Below are 22,073 nucleotides of genomic sequence, written 5' to 3' on the forward strand. Positions count from 1 at the left end.
TAGGTCTTCCTGTATTGCCTGTGGGCAGTTGAGAGGAGGCGAACATGCTTTAGAGTGTGATATTTATACATATGTATATATATAAATACAGTATAAGTATACATGTGAAGAGAGAGAGAGAGAGAGAGAGAGAGAGAGAGAAAATAGACACACTAATGAGGGTTCTCCAAAAGCAAGAATGTTTTGGCCAGAAGGCCTTTATCGCCTTTACAAGCGAGGTGGTCCTGGGACTGAAACAGCTGACGAAGACTTCTCACCAAAATGGTCCGGTTTGGTTTTGGTGTCTGGTGCGCAGCTTTAGAAGTGCCTGTACCCAGTAAACAGCAGTTCCCTGGATTAACCCTACTATTTATACTGTGTGTAGTAGGAAAAGTAGTAAAGTACGAATAGTACCCTGGTGTGTGTAAGAGTTTTTTTTATTTTATTTATTAAAATAGGGTTGGAGAGGGTGGTTCATGAACAGCATGACAGTGGTTCCTGTAAGTGTGTCACTCTAAAACTCTCAATTCTGGCGATGCCGAGATTTCATCACACCGCACTGATGATTTCCCATTGAGAACAGAGACACATCCTGTCACTGGCGCAACAGAGGCGTCAATTTCAATGAGTTCCGCAAAGTAGCGTGTCTGTGTGTCGCCAGAGCCACGTGAACGCCCCTGGTTTGATTGAACTCTGTATGCCAGCGCACAGGCCTGTGTTGGTTGCACTGTTACAGATTTCCCTCTTATCCACACTCATGCACTAACACGACTGCATTAACACAGAAATGGCTTTGGTTTGAATTTCACATATGAATTGTCTACATATGAAAATGTTCAACATACTAACACGACCACAGAGTTGATACTCGTGTCTAGTATCACTCAAACTCCATACAATGTCATGTATCCAACCTGCTCGACTACAGAAAGTATCTCACAAGTGACCTCTATCCTTTCATATGTGCTCACCACTTCCTGACACACACGTCTAACATCACAGAACATTGAATCTGACTTTATAGCCTATATAAGCATATATACTGTAGCTAAATGTTGTATATACATGTGACTTTATTAGTAACTGTGTATATTTTATATGCAGTCGGTGGGCGTTGCGAGTGTGTCCGAGGTGATACGATTTCAGGACTGTGGTGGGCGCATGTCAAAGTCATTTTCCCCCTTCACTATGCAGCCACCAAGCACAGACACCCTGGGCAACACATCGCCTTGGCAACACACCACCATTGTATGTTGTATATATGACCTCATACCTGAACTCCGGCAGTTGTGTGAAGTCTGTGAGTTCCATGGCTCCCTCGGAGTTCTTCATTTAAACACAAACATATTCCCCTTGCCATTGTTCACAGCCAGACCTTTCTAACCTTTTTGAGAATTCATTGAAAATTTGCCCTGAGATGAGAAGCTTTGGGCTCTGTAAAGAGCTTTGAGACTGTCTTCTGTTAATGGTGCTATATCCATCAATAAAACTGAATTTTATTTAACTTATTTTAAATGTAACGTATTTAATTTATTTAAACCTTTCCACTGACTGACCTCCATTCATATATACATCAATAAAACTGAATTTAATTTAACTGAATTGAGAGACTTTTGGCAAGTGTTATGATACATTCAAGACTCTAGACATTCTATAGTTCAACCAAACCTCAGACTATCATCCACCAACCACCCTTTCCACTGACTGACCTCCATCCGTTGCAGTACAAAGGCCATCTTCACCTGTTGGCTGTTTGAGCTGGCTGGGAAAGTTATGGTGCTCATTCAACAGCGCCCACACTAACGCTGACCAAAGTTCAACCACTCAGTCGCAAAGAGACTGGTCAAAGTTCAACCACTCAGTCGCAAAGAGAGGAAAGGTGCAGTAGTGCAACCTTGTCTTTAAAAAAGCATAACCTGGATCCTGATTCCCTCTCTAATTTTAGACCCATCTCTAAGCTTCCAATTTTATCAAAAATACTTGAGAAGTCTGTTTTTATTCAAATACAAGGTTGTCTAACCGAGAATAGCATCCTTGATATGTGCCAATCTGGGTTTCCCTGCATTGGGTCTGCACTCTTGAAAGTAACAAACAATCTGCTGCTCACAGCTGATTCACAGGGCTACTCCTAGACCTTCCTTTATATCTTCCCGACTGGACCACTGTAATGCATTGTATTCAGGGGTTGGCCAGGTATCACTTCATAAACTGCAAGCCGTCCAAAATACTTTTTACTTTTTACTTTTGTGACTTTTAACAAGGACCAATAATTTTGATGACATCACACCTGTTTTAGCTACACTACACTGGCTCCTAGTAAAGTTTCTTTTATTTAAAGATTTTATTGTTTGTTTTTAAGGCTTTTTATCGTCTACCTCCAGCTTTTATTTCAAATCTATCGACCCCTTATGCTCCGCCAAGGGGCCCAAGATCCTCTAATGAACTTACATTCGTCTAATTTAAAATCTAAGCGTGATCGCGCTTTTACTGTTGTTGGTCCAAAGTTATGATACATTTCATCTGCTGTCTGCATAGAGACTTTGAAAGCTAGAATAAAAGAATACTTAAAAAAAATTGCATTCACTAGATCTGGTTCTTTCTTGTGCATTTTAGTCCCATTTGAGGTTGTGTTTTTATTTGTGCTTTTAGTTCTGTCTGAGGTTCTATGGTTTTGGTCAAGTCTTTTCTTGGTCTTTATTTGTTTTACTCTATTGGTTATTTCCCTAACTTATCTGTTTTTATGGTTGTGCTCATTTATTTATTTTTCATTGCATCTCATTCTAACTCTTCTATCTGTTTCAGTTGATTATTTCTATTCATTTTTGTCTAAATGTAATCTATATCTGTGAAGCATTTTGGTATACCTCCATTCATTAAGTACTTTAAAGACATTTTAATCTACTGTTTTTTCTTTTTTCTTTTTTTTAAACATATAAAGTACAAGTCCAAACCACAGTGCATTTGTATCCCTGCTGAAGATGAGCTCATTTTTCAGTATTTCACCATCTGCATTCATAATAATAATTTACACAAGGCTCACATATGACTCATATGCATTAGTTGTTATGCTTTATTTCATTTCACACCTTTTCTCACGCACATGACAATGCCTAGTTTTGACACTTGACTTTGCACCTGCTAGAAGCGACTGTTTTAATCAGGATGTGGCTAAACAGCACTCAAAGATGGGAGACGGGTTACCACAAACGCATTGACACACACCAACCCACCCCTCACCCACTCACTCACTCTATCTCTCTCACACACACCCACTTGAATGCACAGTGATGTAAACATCATTTTGGTTTCAATTACTGCACTTTTCACAGACAGCAACTATCTAACTAAGATCTTGCTGACACTGGAGAGAACCTACCTCTGTGCTGGGTTTGGTCCTGATCTCTTGTGCAGCAACCATAGTAAAATGACAAAGAGACTATCATTCTCTCTCTCTCTCTCTCTCTCTCTCTCTCTCTCTCTCTCTCTCTCTCTCTCTCTCTCTCTCTCTCTCTCTCTCTCTCTCTCTCTCTCTCTCTCTCTCTCTCTCTCTCTCTCTCTCTCTCTCTCTCTCTCTCTCTGAGCGCATGCGTGAGTGAGTGACTGAGCGGCTGAACGCGTGTGTGAGTCTAATTCTAACTTTTCTAACTTTGTGTGTTGTTTATATGTACTTGTTGTTTATGTGTGCATGCACTTAGTTTTACAATTACTGGGTTTTGGTTTAGTTTGGTGTTGTAAATATCACGGATTGTTTGCCCGTGGAGTCTGCAACCGGCTTTTGCTGGGAGCATGGCACGGAGTGAAGATGGAGTGCAGCGCGAGTGTAGAAGATTGTAGCTTGGCGGTTGGTGAAATTATTGGTCACGATAACGTGAAGTCGGCTTCACGAATGAACAATGCGGTTGTGCTGTTTCTCAGCACAATTGATAAGGCTAATGAGGTAATTGTGCAGGGTATAGTACTCAATGATTCCCTCACGCCAGTCCTCCCACTCAGTACCCCCGCCAAGAAAGTAATAATTTCAAATGTACCCCCGTTCATCAAAGATGAGCTTATTGCTAAAGAGTTGCAACGGCATGGCCAGCTGGTTTCACATTTTCGAAAAATCCCTCTGGGATGTAAATCGCCCCTTCTTCGACATCTAGTGTCGTTTAGAAGACAAGTGTACATGGTCCTAAATAGTGGCATGGAGGAGATTGAGCTAACACTGAAGCTAAGGGTGGAAGGGTTCGATTATGTGGTGTATGCAACGTCAGACACTGCGTTGAAATGTTTCAGTTGCGGTGGAGCAGGACACATTGGTCGCTATTGTCCTGGCAAAAATGCCAACACTGAAAAGGAGAAAACTCCAGCTAAAACCAATGAGTCCTCCACAGTCGTTCCCCCAGTCACTGAGGTAGAACCCTCGGTGGATGGGACTGAGGGAAGCGGACTTGAAGGGGATTTTCTGATTGTGCTTGGCCCCGAAGCCGTGACGGGTGAGGCGGTGGTGATGGAGCCTGCTGTCGCTATTTTTGTCGCAGAAGAGCTAGCTGCGGCTGGATCATGTGAACCTGGAAATAAGAAGGGGCCTTCAATACAGACACTGACAGTCCCTCAAACGTCAGGGGATGTGGTGGAGGCTATCGACATAGACCCAGTTTTCAAAGCCCCGGTGAAGAGAAAAATGGGCCCGGAGATTAACGTGACTAAAATAAAGAAAGATGAACACACAAATGATAGCGATTGCGAATCCATGGATTCAAACTGGTCCGATTGTTCGCAGGGAGATGTAAAGCTCTCCAGCGAAGATAGGACATATACTGCAGATAGCATTAATACTTTCCTACATGTCACAAAGGGGATGCAGAACGTGGAGGTTGAACTGCATTTTCCAGACTGCTCGCAGTTTATTAGCGACGCTGCCTGGTGGATAAGGGAGGGTGTGTTTGAGGATACGGCGGTGTTTCGTCTCCGGAAAATAATGAGCAAGTTGAGAAAAAAGTTGCGTGGAAAAATAAAGTCTACTTAGTTTTTTCAGTATGTGTAACACCATCAAGTTTGGCTCTCTACATTTAAATGGTGTTAGCGATTTATTTTGTACGACTGTTTTAAACTGAAGAAAATAAATGTTGCTCTGTGCTAAGGTGGATGATTTTGTTTTTGATGTTTTGTTTCCTTTGAATAATGTGTAAAACACTGTTTGCAATGCTGTTTACCTAATAAAAAGTTTTTTATAAAATTCAAATTCTCTCTCTCTCTCTCTCTCTCTCTCTCCCTCTCCCTCTCCCAGTAACCATGGTCTTTGCTCAACAATGCCTTTGGGAAATGCACCCCAGACCAGCAGCTCTGTATTATTCATGTTAAACGAGGAGTAAGGACCTTTAAGTTAACTACATTTAGTAATTTAGCAGACGCTTTTATCCAAAGCAACGTACAAAGGCGAGAACAATCAAGCTACGAGCAATAGAGACCTAGCTCTAAACTAGCTCTCTAAAACTAGCTAAAAGGCAACAGACTTTCCACGTGAACACCAACAGCACAGCACTAGACAGTGATTAGCCTGGACAGCTTGGGGAAGTGTCAGATGTGTCTATCAACCCAAATTAATTTGAGGATCTTATAAAAAACTGGTTTCCTGCAAAATCATACCGTAAAAAACGAACATTTCATGTTAGGCCCCAGAGCCATGCACAGCTAGGATCTTAGCACTTAGCTTAGATCTTAGCACAGCTAATACTAGCACAGCTAGGATCTTAGCACTTAGCTAAGATCTTAGCACAGCTAGTACTGTGCTGTTGTTGTGGCTGATTGTTCTGTTCCTTTTCTATCAGAAGACTGGAGACTGGTTGTAGAAATCTGGAGTTTTATTGTAATCAATAAGCTACAATAAGGAGATGGTCCATGGATTAGCTCGATCTCAACGTACAACTGTCCTGTATGCTGTTTTTAAAGCGTTCAACTTGTGGGGCGGTGCCCTGTCTGGCTGTTTGCCAACACCAATTAGACTCATCTATTCCTCTTCCTTAACTCCTCTAATTATCCCTATATGGGCGTATATGTGCGCGCTTCATTAGACTATTTTCTGAGGCCACCTATGACCTCTAATGTGTCTATGTGGGAGTCCTAAGAACTCTGTCTCCTTCTCCACCTGGTGTGGATATTTTGAGGCTCCTTGAGGCTCTCTCACCATTCCTTATCTGGTGTTATTTGGCGCATGTGTCGTGGTCTATTTATGCACCTTTGCCTGCTTCTCCTAAAATGAGACTTCTGTACTGATAAGCTAATCCATGTTCATCTTAACATAAAAATATCCCACACTGTTTACAGACTTGAGCTGCCACTTCCTGCTGTTCCTTCCTCTTTGTTCCAGGTGAAGCGTGCGCTCAGCTCCTGAACCAGGCTTCTCTCGGCATGGGCCCAGGTGTCCTTCCAGTCTGCACAATCACAAACACACGTTCAGATCACTACCTCAAGGATCTGCACAAACACACACTTCTCTAATGTGTTAATGCATCTAATGTGTGGTGTGTTAAACGTTGGGGGTGGGGGGTGTCAAATGGGGGGTGTCAAATGGGGTTTCAACTTGAGAACACTTTACACTGCAGTCTATGATTTACTGGCAAACAAGGCCGGATAGTTTTCTAGTACATTCTCTTCACTAGAATGTGTATGCGTGTGTGTGTGTGCGCGTGTAAGTATTACACCAAACAGATGGAAATCAGAAGATTGTACTGCCGCACCGTAGCGCTAACACTAGACATAGGCTGTATGTATTATAGATGTTAATAGCTGTTCATAGAGCTAGACATATGCTCTTTATAGATGTTAATAGCTGTTCATAGAGCTAGACATAGGCTAATTATAGATGTTAATAGCTGTTCATAGAGCTCGCCACATAAACAAACTCTGACTCTGCTGTGTGGATCTGAGAGAGAGAAAAAAAGAAAGAAAAGTTCATTACCTGGACTTGAACAGGAGAAAGGGGCAGAGAATGTGACTTGGACTCCGAGTGGCTCTTTCAGTTCCTCAAAGTCGGGCCCAGGAAGTTTCTGCCCTTTAAACCACTCGTCTAGGGAATTCCTCGGAGACCCGCTGGTGCTCGCATCTGGAAACCATGGGCTTAGTTAGTAAGTAATACATTAAATTTGTCTCTTTGCAGAAACCATACACTGAAAAAAGGGGAAAGTGGGATTGTCCAATGTACTAAACCACATTACACTGGAATTACAGACTAGTGTTTCTCAGGCAATTGATCACATGGGGTCTTTGGAAAACCTTGCTGCCACCACTTCCTTAATAAAGGAGTACCCATAAACCTTTGCAAGAACGTTGAAATAATCAACCTTAGCTATTAGTGATGCCAAAAGTTTTCATTTAGTTTTGCCAATGTTAGTTGTTGTCAGAAACCAATACAATTTGGGAGATGGGTTGTGTTTTAAATTATGCTTTAACATGTGCCATGCTTTTTTCCCACCATGAGTATGTCAGGTATTTACAATTCTCAAGATGCAAGTGAATCCTTTGTTCAGTTTTGTAATGAAATGAATGCTTCTCAATATGTCAACACTACTCAATGAGAATGTGTCATTTCAAGAAGCTGTGACTTTACATATTCATCTATTCGCACAACTGTATGCCTATGCTCTCTATGGTCTGCTTATCAAGATACATAAGACCATACATCTACATTTAATGTCAAATTCATTTAAACAATATTATTGGACACTGGTCAAGTTTTGTCTGTTTTACATAGGGCTATGAATCAATTTTGAAACAAGGCCTCCAACATTCTCCAACAAACGCCAACAAACACCAACAGTCGGGTCAGTGTGCGCCGGCAGTTGGTGTTATTTGGAGAATGTTGGCGTTTGTCGGGTACTGTCGGAAGAGTTCAACATGTTCAGTCGGATCGGGTCGGATTGGGTAAAGTTGGAGAATGTCTGACCAATGTAGAGCCATTTCCAACGAATTCCAACATTCTGACAGCTCATTACCTTGACAACTAGGCTCAACTTGCGTGCATAACATCCTCTAGCTCTCTTGGATGTCGAAGTTATGATGGTTATCAGCCAGTTTGTAAAAAAAACGACATCCTAAGTCTATTTATAGATTAACGTTATGTATTAGCTTCCCCAAACGAACGGTTTTCGAGACATATATTTGTCTATTTTTGAACTTCTACGACTCGTTTAACACTGCAAGAAAATGTGTTTCTAAATATTAATATTAATGTTTACGGTGACACTTTACAGGAGTAGCTACGTTTGCACTTAGCTATCGGCCACTCTCCCTTCGTTCCACTTACCGCGTTGGTTTTTTAAATATTAATATGCACGTCGCCTGCTTTTACATACTGTCATATGAAAACGTTTTGGCACCCCTCTGAGGCTGCATGATAATTTACTCTGTCTTCACCAAAACAAAGATCACAGTGGTATATTATTCATTTTCTAGTTAACACCGAGTACTGGAGTGTTTTCCAGACAAAGATATTTAGTGTAGCAGTGTTTAGTTGTGTGAAATGAAATCAAATGTGAAAAATAGGCTGTGCAACTATTTAGGCACCCTAATCATTTTGCTGATTTGAATACCTGTAACTACTCAATACTGAATAATTGAAACACATAATTAGTCTGATTAGCTTGTTAAGCCTTCAATTCCATAGAAAGGTGCATCCAATCATTAGAAAAAGTATTTAAGGTAGCCAATTGCAAGTTGTGCTTCTCTTTGAATCTCCTCTGGAGAGTGGCATCATGGGGGCCTCAAAACAACTGTCAAATGATCTGAAAACAAAGATTGTTTAGCTTTGTGTTTTAGGGGAAGGCTAGAAAAAGTTATCCCAGAGGTTTCAGTTGTCAGTTTCCACTGTGAGGAATGTAATCAAGAAATGGAAGGCCACAGGCACAGTTCTTGTTAAGGCCAGAAGTGGCAGGCCAAGAAAAATATCGGAGGCAAAGGATGGTCAGAATGGTCAAAGACTACCATCAGACCACCTCCAAAGACCTGGTGTCACTGTGCATCGCTCAACAATTCAGCACCTTGCACAAAGAACAGCTGTATGAGAGTGATGCGGAAGAAGTCTTTTCTGGACACGCCACAAACAAGCTCCCTTGAGCTATACAAGAGCACATTTGAACAAGCTAGATTCATTTTAGAACAAAGTGCTGTGGACTGATGAGACAAAGATTAAGCTATTTGGTCACAACAAGAGGCGTTATGTATGGCGGCAAAACAACACAGCATTCCAAGAAAAACACTTGCTGCCCACAGTCAAATTTGGTGGGGTCCATCATGCTGTGGGCCTGTGAGGCTAGTGCAGGTACTGGGAATCTTGTTAAAGGTGAGGGTTGCGTAGATTCAACCCAATATCAGCAAACTCTTGAAAATAATGTTCAAAAATCTGTCACAAAGTTGAAGTTACGCGGGAGTTGGGTGTTCCAGCAAGAAAACGACCTACCAAGGCATTTATGCATGGAACAAGTATAATCTCCTGGAATGGCCATCCCAGTCCCCAGACTTGAATATTATTGAAAATCTATGGGATGACTTGAAGCGGGCTGTCCACGCTAGGCAGCCATCAAACCTAACTGAACTGGAGATGTTTTGTAAGAAGGAATGGTCCAAAATACCTTCATCCAGAAACCAGACACTCATCAGAGGCCATAGGAATCGTCTAGAGAGGCTGTTATTTTGTGCATCAACACAATTCAAATTGGATTACCCGGTTTCTGAGATTGCGACAAGTATCCTACCTAAGCAAGTAGGCTAGGGTAGTGTATTTTGTCATCCAACTGGTAATACTACAATGCCAGTAGAAAATATATGGGAAGATAATTTAAGTTGTCATTCGCCAGACCAGGTGTTCGTCCTTGTTTAAACCAGGAAATTGTGTCAAATGATAAAGAACAGCGTTGGGTAGGCTAAAGGCTGCTAGCTAACCGCAGGTAGCTCGCTAGCTGGTAGCTAGCTAATAAATGGCACTCATCTTTGCTCAGATTATGAAGATGTTTTTTGTTTTCACCTTCCGGACGACAGCGTTGTGAACCCATCCACTTCTGAAAATTAAATAACTATCTGTGCTTTTGTAGGCTTTCAGTTTTTGAGATTTTCTATTAGATAGATGTAAATATCTCAACACTGGAGCTCAGGCAGGAACTTCGTCGAGGTTAAAGAAATAAAAATGTCAGCGGGTGCAGTAAATGGATCACAAGCTCCTAAAATAATATTTTTTTCTAAATATCTCTGTCTGGCTATAGTGGTATGGTCTGTGGTTGATGGCGATCGTAGTTGAGTAGGCGGCACCATAGACATATAAAGGTATATGTCTATGGGCGGCACTGCTCGAAGTTGTCCACTGTTTAACGCCATTTTCGCTGTTTCGCTGTTCTTTTTGGTCTGGTCTATTGTTCTATACAAATTACTTGTTTTCCAAATATGTTTTGACAAGCAAACGTTAATCTAGGTATCAACCTCATCCATCTTAAAGTAATGTAACACACCATTGAAAAAATAAGTAGCTAGTTGGAAAAAGTGTGTTACTGTCTGAGCAGTGTGGAGCTGGCAGTTGGTTTACTGGACATTCTAAAGACAGGTACCAACAACTGCCAACAACTGCCAACTTTAGAATGTTGGCGTTTGTTGGAGAATGTTGGAGTTTGTCGGGGCAGTGTGCAAGCTGCTTAACACATTTCAGTCATGTGCAACCGATGTCCACATTACAATTCAATGAATTACTTTTTAAGTGTATGTAAAGCTGACACAAGAAAGACTTATTCTCTTAAATAAATAATAAACAATTCATTTCTCAAAGCATTTCTCTTTCAATTTTCAATTATAAAGCAGTCATAACTTGGCCAACTAATTCCAATGAGATTGTTTAAGGTTGGCACATTTTAAGGCAAAATATAAAGGCACCTATGTTCTATATTGTATTGGTATCTGAGAACAACGTTAACAAACACACATAAAAAAAATTTGGCAGCACGAATATCTAAACTTGATTAATTCAATGTTCTTAGAAAGGCCGATAGGAATCCATCTAACAAGGAAATGGTGGCAGCAAAGTTCTCCATAGAACCCATGTAATCATCATTGTGAACTTCCTTCATTTCTTTCCACTTTTCTGGTGAACAAATGAGTTGGTTTCAACACAATAATATCATGTTTTAAAGAGAAACAAGAATCGTTTGGGTAATTCAAATGTAAGGTGGTTTAGAACATTTTACATCCAATTTTTTCAGTGTGTAGAACACCCATGAAAAAATAACTCATAATACCAGCAATAACCCATAATAATAAATCTCTTCAATAGATATAAACCTTGTTTGTCGGGGTCTGTTAGAGCGGGCTAAGCAGTCTTTAACTCCCTCTACTGCTAGTGCACAACCATGCACACAACAGCTACAGCTATTTCTTAATCTAAATTAGTTAAATGCATTGTTCCTCTGATAAATTAGTTAATTACCTCAGTTACAAACATTGTTTATCCATCATTCAAGGAAACCCTCACTTTGACTCCGTGCTAGTTGGGCAGTGGGCTCACCTGTATCAACGCCGAGCATCTTGAGAATGCGTGCACTCAGGTAGTTTCGCGCCAGTTTTTTATTGGTGGTGCTCTTGTTCTCCAGTGTGTAGCCCGAGAACTTGAGCTGAATGGAGGCCTTGTACTGCTGGGCTTTGAGAGAATACACTGGCTCCGCCTGGCCGGTCAGCTTCAGCAGGGTGGTCAGCTGGTCGTCGCCTACACCCAGAGCCCCAGGGGTCCCAGAGGCGCTGAAGAGGCGGCTTAGTTTGGTGAAAGCGTTCAGGAAGGCCGCCTGGCGGGCCTCTCCCTCCGAGGAACCTGAAGATGTGTAACCATGTCAAATAACCATGAACAACTAGCACTTCAAGCATGTTATGGCAGCAAACGGCAAACATCAATAAGTAGAACATCAATTTAGTGGCAAAAGATGTAAGTTTCACACTGTTTTGTTTCTGTATACATAGTTCATCCAACTCTCACTCTTACAGTCTCCAAAGAGGGAATAAGGAAGTCTCTGATCTGTTGTTTGCTAGCACCTGACACCCAACAGAGAATTACACGGGAGGGCTGGAACCAGAATTACAATCCAGAAGGTCTGTCAGCATTGGCTTACCATATGTATAGTTTTAGTGTTTAAGCATTAGATCAGGGTTTCCCAACCCATGGGCCGCGGAGCACCATCCAGTGGGCCGCGAAAATGTTTCAGTTTTTCTTTTTTTTAAGAATTTTCCACGAAGAACGGATTTTTAGTTGAAAACAGGCTTGGGGAGTAACGGAATACATAGAACGGTGTAACGTAATTAGGATACAAAAAAAGGTAACTGTATTCCGGTACAGTTACAAAAAGACATAATTAGATTACAGATACTTTTAGCAAAAATTGGGATTATTAACAGGATTACAAGTACATTTTAAAATGCAGAACATTATACCATCATCCACATGCGCACTTTACAATACGTCACGAGAAGACAACAGAGACCTCGAGTTAAAAAAATGCTTTCCCTGGCCGGAAATATCGACACTATTTTGTCCTCAAAGCTGAAAGTGGGAAGAACATAACAGTGCAACCTTATGGCTCCCCGCGGTGAAAATACTGTCGTTATTCAAGGACTCCTGTCGGCAGAGATAACGTATTTCCTAAAGGATCTGTATTGAAACCGGAAGTCGTGACTTTACTCCGGTCTCTGGTTGGATAAAACTTGTCACATGTCCTGAACAGAAATGGACAAGGACCTTTGATTTATTCTTTAGGAACCATGTCGATGCCTGACTTTTAATGTTGTGTCACGTTAACATTAATAGCGATTGAATTACACTTGTGTCGGTGTAATTGCTAGCGGTAAATAAACGTTAATAACTTGAATGACTGATTAAGGATATATGTTACACATCACAAACACACGTAATCGATGTTTTTTGTGTGATAATTAGGTAATAGGTAAGCTAAAAATTACAGTATCTTACGCAAGCTAATTTACCTAGCTAGCTAGCTAGCAATTGAATTACACTTGTGTCGGTGTAATCGCTAGCGGTAAATAAACGTAAATAACTTGAATGACTGATAAAGGATATATGTTACACATCACAAACACACACAATCGATGGGTTTTGGGGGGAATGAGGTAATTGCTTAGCTTAAATTACAGTATCTTAGGCGAGCTAATTGACCTAGCTAGCTATTCAGTGTTTGGGCTGGTTAGCTCAAGCTAGCACTCACAGTATCTTATGCAAGCTAATTTACCTAGCTAGCTAGCTAGCAATTAAATTACACTTGTGTCGGTGCAATCGCTAGCGGTAAATAAACGTAAATAACTTGAATGACGGATAAAGGATATATGTTACACATCACAAACACACAATCGATGGGTTTTGTGTGATAATTAGGTAATAGGTAGCTTAAATTACAGTATCTTAGGCGAGCTAATTGACCTAGCTAGCTATACCGGAAGTAACAGTGCTAGCTTTGTGTTTGGTCATATAGCTTCGTAAAAGTTCGGTTAACAAGTCACTTGTGTGTTTAGATGTATGACTTCGTAAAAGTTCGGTTAACAAGTTAATTGAGTATTGAGCCGTATAACTTCACAAAAATAATAATAATTTAAAGAAAACCGATCGTTTGAATGTCAGGCGATCAACATAATTTCTCAACGAAATAGTAAAGGTCCTGTTATTAGCCAATCAAACGGAGTAAATCACCCACTTCCGGTTTCAATACGGATTCTCTGGTCAACACGTTATCTCTGCCGACAACTCCACGTCAAATTTCATGAAGCATTTACACAGGCAAGACCAACACTGCTTACTTCTACAAAGACATCCAGTTAGCTAAGGTTAAAGTTGGTTAGCTAGGATAGCTAACCTGCAGTGTTTCCCCTACCGTTATATTAGGGGGGCGCCCCGCCCCCCCAACGGCACCCCCCGCCCCTCCTGGAAGGTCAAGTTAATTTTGTTCAATTTTATTTTCTATAAAGCGCCAGATCACAACGGAAGTCATTTAAGATTAGCTTTCCTATAGAACAGGTCTATAGCTTGTTATTTTATTAAACAAAATAAATAGCCTTATGTTATTTATCTTATTTTACACGACGGCATGTAATTTCTGTCTCTACATGGTCGCGCGATTACAATTCTCTGCTCTCTGTATCACGCATGGCGGAGTTCCGCCACTATGCGCACAAACACACACACAGACACGTGCGCGCACACACAGGTGAGCACGCTCCCACCAGCGGACAGAATTGGGCTTAAGAATCAGTGCACAGCTACGGACACTTAAGCTTTAAAAAACACATTTCCAGGCGTTCATGAATCCAGCGATCGTTTCCTAGGTAGGGTCGAGAAAGAGGCCTAATGAGAATGGCTACAACAGACGTGGAAACAGAACGTACGCCCATGTCCCCACCGAAAATTCAGAAATAGATCTGGCTTCCATTTTTTTATCATTTTCCGCGAGTTGTGTGTGGCCCTTTTTACATAGAGTCTGGTAATAAATCTATGACATGTAATGAACATTATTTATTTTGCTGTGAATAATGAAGGAAGCAATACATCTGATTATTTCCCAAACCCTCAAGAGCTGTTGCCATGGAGATTTAACGTTACTTTCTGTTTGAAGATAAGGTAGCAGCTAGTGTTGAAGAATGGATGACTTTAAATTGGACGACTTTAAATTAATATATGAAATTGAACATTAACACCTATACGGATAAAATAAATAAACAAGGATAGCAAAACAGATTGATAAGCATAGAATGAGAACGGCACAAACACAGGCCGGACGTTAGATGACAGGACAGATCATAGTTTTTTTTCGTCATATGAAGGCTGAGACATTCATAACATTTTATTCAGTCTTACTGATGGTCCTTTTGTAATGCCAACATGTGCACTTCGTTGTGGATAAGTAAAGCCTATTCTGCTACATTTTTGTAGTCCTGGTAATCTTTTGTTTGGCATATTGGTGAGGTTATTAAAAGGACCATTTCTCAATCGTTTTGTTCTTGATGAATTAATGTTTGTTTATTAATCAGTTATTTTTCAACAAATAATTCAATTATAATTACAAAGAGAACAATTCGCAACTTTATATCCCAACTTTCACTTGTTTTCGGCAATTTCATTGCAAAAAACACCTACAAATAAAAACTTTCATCGAAACTTTTTGGAAAAGCTCCTGCGAAATCAGGAATTTTAGGCCGCAAATATCTCAAAACATTTTCTTCCAGAAGGCCAAAAAGGTAAACTGCAGTGACAAAAGCTGCACACTTTGGGGATAATTGTCATAAAAAGACATGTTCCGATGTTTAGTTCAATGTGCAGTTAAAATAATTGTTCAGTTGTTATAGTGACTGCTGTCATTAAAAGAAACACATGAACACCATGATTCCTTTAAGCGTTTGTGTCGGTGGTCGCGCCGCGCACCGTGCCGCGCACCGTGCCCCCCCCCCCCCCAAAGCTGTAAACCTAGGGGAAACACTGAACCTGTTAATATTGCTTCCCTACTAACGTAATGAAAAGGGGGGACTGTGATAACTGGAACACAAGCCCCTGACCGAAATATGTTCGTGGCAGTTTAATTGAAGTTTCAGCATGATGTGTGACTGAGTAACATCTGCTTATTAACAAAGCAAGTTTGGCTACGTGTATGTTAAATGCCCACCATTACCGCAAATATCACTTAAAAAACATTCAAACAGCATATTTAAACTATACTACTCTGTAGGTCCGCCTTATATTTTAACTTGGAACCCGTAGGCCTACTGTCCGTATTTACTTTAAGAATTTCTTCTCTTTGACAGTTCAGAAAGAGGACACTTGATTCATTAAAAATACTGTGGATGTTCTAAATCTGTGCTGATTTCATTTTGTATTAGCCTATGCTTTGTTAACTGTAGTGTTGTGCACAGTGTCATCAAGTTGAGGCGCTCGGTTAAGGTTAAGTCTGTGGCGATATTAGCGGGAAAACTGAGAAGTTCCTTAAGCGAAAGAATGACAACACTGGTAATGCCATACAACCGAAAACTACTCAAATTCAGCGTAAATACGAACCCTGATTACATTAGATTTGATTTTGTGAATGGAGGTGACAACGCTGAGCCCAGGGCGCAGTGCGTCAAGTGCGTTTTAAAGCTGTCTAATGAGGCGCCCAAACCTTCAAATCTGAATCGACATTTGGAGACGTAACATCCAGCACTCACATACAGAACTAGGTCCTGGAAAGGATGAAAGGTAGCCTGTTCCTTTTAAAACAAAGTTAGACGAGTCGACGGACGTCAGTAAAGCTGCATTACTGCCGTTTTTTGAGCGTTATCATTGGAGTGGTATTCTACAAGAGGACATGCTTTTCTGTGGAGAGCTACCAACTCAAACTACTGCCCAGGAATGCTCGGTTCTATTTATGTTGATAATAGATTGCAGCCACAGATTTAAATCATTATTTCAATTATTTGAATCATTATTTTGACCTATTTGAACCTATTTATTTGAACATTATTTGAACCTATTTGTTTGCATGTCTGAAGCATCGCCTACTTTAATTAGGCCTAGCTGAGTGGTCTTGTTTGCATGTTTCATCACTTGTTTTTAGTGCATGCTATCTTTTGGGTCTATTCTGGTTTTTTTCCTTGCTTGTTTGCTGTGCACAAATAGGCCTAGGCCTACTGCAATTAAGTTCCTTTGTTTCAAAACTCTTTTGGATAATAAATCCCTTTTGACTGAAAATGCTCTGTGCGGTTTTATGTTGTTTTCTGGTGCACAATACAATTTTGATTGCGATATCTAGAGGAAGATTTTCTTGTATTAATTTCTAGGCTCCCACCTGTAGCAGGTGCTGATGTTGCTCTTTGTGACACATAACAATTGCTTATTAATAAGAATGGAATATAGATTAGCTAAAATAAGCGGGGTGTCTTTTGGGCCCCGACCTGTTACAAATACGAAAAGGTGGGCCTCGGAGATGAAAAGGTTGGGAACCCCTGCATTAGATCACTAGTACACTCCAGTGATGGATGCATGTTGGCTGTTCACCCGTCATAAAGCTACTCAAGACACTCACTGGATCAAAGCCCCCTCGGAGCAGAACCTGATTTAGACAGAATTATCTATCTATCTAGAAATCTTTTTAATTTAAGGTCAATATCAAGATACTTCATATCTTCATATGATAACATACAATGTCAAGAATGCACTGTGCACAGAAGTATGTAAATGAACAATGCTGATTATTGACCTTGTCCCTTGTAGTCCAAACTACATGTCACATCTGTCAGTGAGCAGGAGAATGCATTTTCCTTTCCTTCCTTTCCACACTTCTCCTTAGGACAGGGCTGGGATCTCTGGGCAAAGTACTGTTTGACTGCTTGGGTTGAACCAATCTCATCTGGGAAAAAAAAGTAAGATGAAAAAAAGAGGTTTGATATCGCTCCTCAGTAGTGACAAAAAAATGATGGAAGGAAGATGAGAAGAGTAAAAAAAAAAAACACACACCTGCTCCTGGTTGGCAAATCTCTGCTGCCAGAGCAAATGAATGGAAGGCTTTGCGAGTGGCCTCCTTTTTGGATCTGAAAGAGCCTGGACTCTGGAAGGTGTATCCATCCAGCTGAACCCTCACACTGCACATGAACCTTTGCTCCACGCTGCACTTCTCACACGTGACCACAGGGGGCAGCAGACCCCACTCCACCAGCAAATTCTCCACCTCTGATAGACGTGCAGACACACCAGTGCAAAACAAGCATGCGTGAATTAACACATTATTTGTTGAGAAAAACATAAAAAAAATGAAAGATGCTAGAGAGATGAATTGCAAATGAACTGCATCAACATTGATATAAACTGATAAAAACTGTCCAAACAGACCAAATCTCGTAAAATGTCAGATAAGAGCAATTAAATGTACCTGGAAACTCGACTTTAGCCTGTTTACGGTGTACAGGAGTTGGGCTCGATTCAGTGGTATGGATCTCTGGGGCAGCAGCATCAGCAGCTGGCCTCATGGGCTGTGATTTGAGTTGCTCTTTGAAGTCTAGAGGACTGGCATCCTCTGGTGGTGGGTTAGTGTTACTATTCCCAGCAGGCTCGGAGCCAAACGAGGTCACCGCTGAGAGTGCACAGGTGATTAGTGACTTCAAGACATTGTGAAAACTCTAAAGAATGCAGAGCCAAGCTTGTAATGGCGGGGAGTATAAAAAAAGTTCACGTGCATAGTATGAAAAATCATTCACCAAGTGAAGCAATCAGGGAATCATAACTTAAGGCAAGCCATGTTTACCTGAATGGCCAGACTCTTCGACAGACAAACCCACTGTCTTTTTAACGTTATAAGATGGCTGCCCCAGACCCATGGCTTCCAGTCTCTCCTTTAGGGCTCCTATGCAGTTGTCTCCACTGGGCGTCCATTTTAGAACCCCTGAGAGCTGCTGGAGGGCAGTTTTAGCTGCCTGCTGCTTTGCCTGACTCTTTTCGGGGGACCCCTCTGTGGTAAGAGATCCATAGCAAAGCAACTTGAAAATGTATCATCTGATGAGAGCTAGCGTAGCTGCATCGGTTAGCGGCACTTTCATTCATTCATTCATTATCATAGTACTTTTCTCTTGAGCTGAGCTTCAGCCGATCAGAGCTCAATTAAATGACTGTATAAAATTATGACAACACATCATTAGAGCACTGGCAGTCACCTTGGTCATGAAAGGTCAAAGGCCCAGACACTTTCAGCTTGCAGTAAAACTTCTCGTCAGGACCTTTGTTGCAGTCCTCCAATGGTGGAGGGAATCCACGCGCCTGGAAATACTCAAGAACCAAGCTCTTTTTTGAGGACCCTATTATAAAAGACAATCATTTTACAAACTTCCATTGGATGATTAGCCACCGCTAACATCTGGATTACTGATAAACGTTCACCGTCACATATTACACTGCCTCCCTGATTGGTGACTTCTATCTCATCACTTCAAGATGAGAACACTAAACACATGAGGATGCCAGGGGCTTCTCTTACTTGAATGTAAGTAGTAATATTAAGTTTCATGTCTGTACATCCACCTGAATGTCTGCTATATTTGTTGATGTGCCACTGATTTCTATGATCTGCATTTGTACAGCCAGCCAGTCATAATAATCACCCTCAGAGGTACTGCTTTCTGAAGGCGCAGCTGCTGGCCTCATTTGCCCTCCTTCTCCTGCACTGGCAGCTGATGTCTGCAGGTGGTCCATGGCCTTTTTAGCAACCTCTTGATGTGCTAGCTTCTTATTCAGGCACACTTGCTCTCCAGTAAACGTGAGTCCATTCACCTCCAGGCGGCCCCTATAGCCTGTGATGAATAGTAAACAAGCCAGAAGAGTGTTAAGAAGCATGCCTCTGTACCTACTTACAGATCATACAATATATCATAAGGAAATGTAAATATATTCCATGAATGCTGTAGCTGAAATGTTCACGTGCAGACATTTTATTTCAATATATTTTGACAAAACAATAATTTGTATCTTAAGTACATTTCTTTTCAATATCCAGTGAAAAAACTAATCTGACAGGATAAGCAACACAACACCTGACTAAGGTTAGATCATCAGTCTACTGTAGTACCAAGAGGCCCCAGAAGGGCACCCCATATTGTTTACTTCAGTCTAAAATCATGGGTATGCAGTGAAGCTGGTGTCTGTGGCCATGGGGTTATGCAAGATCAGTGGCGTTTCTACATTAGGGGCAGGTGTTGTGCAGAAAGCTCGTACTTCGCGGCAAAATATATATATAATTTTTTTTTATGCAAAGTAGCGTGAATATATGTGTGTGAATAAACTTGACTCACAAGCATTATTGTTTTGGAGTAATTTGATTTGTGTGTTTTTCTGTCTGTTTGCTTGTTCTGTGAAATGCTGCTCTCCGCTGTCCCTCCCTTTCCGGTGGGGCAACGGCCCACGCTGCTCCACCGTTACCATGGAAACACCAATGAGCGTGAACCACACAGGCCAAAGTTAACATTGAGCGGTGGGGCACTTTCAGATGTGCCCCACGAAATCTGCCTGGCAACTAGACTGGAATAATGCGAAAACGGCGAGACCTGTACCCCGTGACTAAGAAAAAAAAAACATACAGTCAGATCAAAATCAGACAGATCAATGCCAGTAACGTTACTGCTAGTTAGCTATCGCTAGTTTTCGAGTATTTTGGAAGTGTTTTAATTCAGCCTACAATGAATAATGTAGACTATTTGTTGAGGGTGCAATTTAGTACATTGTCGTTGGAAGAGAAATTAGAAATGAAACGTAGAGTAAACAGCAGAGACTGAACTCCCTCTCCATGCTTTCCATTGAAAACCCGTTAGTTCATGGACTGGTGGATTTTAACAGCAAAGTCATCAGAGGTTTGCTCAAGCAAAGAACCACCGCGCCAACTTCCTATTTAAGTGATCTGCATTGGTGAGTCAAACCTTTTTTTTCAATGCAATCTGCAAGGACATCATCTTTTTACAAAGTTTTGTTCATTTAGCAGCATGTTTTGTTGCTGTTATTTGTTTAAGTTGTGCCTTTCGCTTCATATTGTATGCCACACGTGTGCCACAAGCTTAATAAATTAGTCAGGTTATTTGAGCTATGTGTCTGTCTAATCTTTTTACTTTGTTGCAATCATTTTACTTTAATGCTGTATTATAGGCAACATCTTTGTGTTGCGGTGAGCGCTGAAGCATGTTAAATGTATTTGAAATAGGATTTCTGCTCCCTGATGGCACTCAGAATGCAGCCCATAACATATCTTACTGGTCTGCTGCTTATAATAATCAGCTACTTCTAGTTTTTTGACGGTGACATGAAGTCATACAAAATTGCCCCACCACAAATTTCAGGCTAAAATCGCCACTGTGCAAGATCGTCATGTGTAAGATGTTCAGTGAAATAAGAGAGGAAGAAAGGCCATACCATCTTGCTCAAGACTCTCAGTGAACACAGGATCAGGCCAGCCGTACTTCCGTGCCAACTTAAAAATGTAGTTCTTATATTTCAGAGGAGATGTAGGGAAGAGAAGGGCTTTTTCAGGTCCTATGAAAACAATCAAATAATATAGACAAATGTCAGTATAGGATTTCCTCTGAGAAAACACTACTTTATTTAGAATACGGCCTTATGAGTATGCTTTTCTGAATATAGACTAAATCTAAGTATTTCATTTGGCAAATTCAATAGTTTTGTTACATTTAAAATGTATAATAATGAGCAGCACATTTTCTTCTGAAATGCACAGAGTACAAAAAAAAACATTTGGCTCTTAAGGTAAAAAAGGTCAAATTATTTTGCTGTGTGGTCCAAAACTGCTCCAAACACACTTGCATTGGTCCCTTTCAAATTTCAATCTAATGAATTTGGTAATTAATTAATTCATCTTGATTAACGCAAAAAACACAGCAACAAGTATTCTGGTTTGGCAGGCATGAGTCACCTTCTACAGAGGCACTTGTTGACTCTTCCATGACAGACTCTGGCTTGACGCCAGTGCAAAACAAGCATGCGTGAATTAACACATTATTTGTTGAGAAAAACATAAAAAAAATGAAAGATGCTAGAGAGATGAATTGCAAATGAACTGCATCAACATTGATATGAAGACAATTTGTGAAATTAAAAACTGTCCAAACCTACCAAATCTCGTAAAATGTCAGATAAGAGCAATTAAATGTACCTGGAAACTCGACTTTAGCCTGTTTACGGTGTACAGGAGTTGGGCTCGATTCAGTGGTATGGATCTCTGGGGCAGCAGCATCAGCAGCTGGCCTCATGGGCTGTGATTTGAGTTGCTCTTTGAAGTCTGGAGGACTGGCATCCTCTGGTGGTGGGTCAGTGTTACTATTCCCAGCAGGCTCGGAGCCAAACGAGGTCACTGCTGAGAGTGCACAGGTGATTAGTGACTTCAAGACATTGTGAAAACTCTAAAGAATGCAGAGCCAAGCTTGTAATGGCGGGGAGTATAAAAAAAGTTCACGTGCATAGTATGAAAAATCATTCACCAAGTGAAGCAATCAGGGAATCATAACTTAAGGCAAGCCATGTTTACCTGAATGGCCAGACTCTTCGACAGACACACCCACTGTCTTTTTAA

At 40.9% G+C, this 22,073-nt stretch overlaps 1 protein-coding gene across 1 annotated transcript; it reads right to left on the minus strand.

Moving 5' to 3' along the window:
- Window positions 1–5,646: 5,646 nt before the first annotated feature.
- On the minus strand, window positions 5,647–18,327 carry LOC122128588. Its single transcript, XM_042702856.1, has 8 exons — window positions 18,255–18,327; window positions 17,883–18,083; window positions 17,471–17,683; window positions 17,214–17,363; window positions 11,501–11,800; window positions 6,920–7,063; window positions 6,281–6,392; window positions 5,647–5,755 (listed from the first exon to the last, which is right to left on the minus strand). Coding segments are annotated over exons 1-8 (1,194 nt in total). The 3' UTR covers window positions 5,647–5,754.
- Between the last annotated feature and the right edge of the window lie 3,746 nt (window positions 18,328–22,073).

This window comes from Clupea harengus, chromosome 21, assembly GCF_900700415.2.
Source record: "Clupea harengus chromosome 21, Ch_v2.0.2, whole genome shotgun sequence".
Lineage (NCBI taxonomy): Eukaryota > Metazoa > Chordata > Actinopteri > Clupeiformes > Clupeidae > Clupea > Clupea harengus.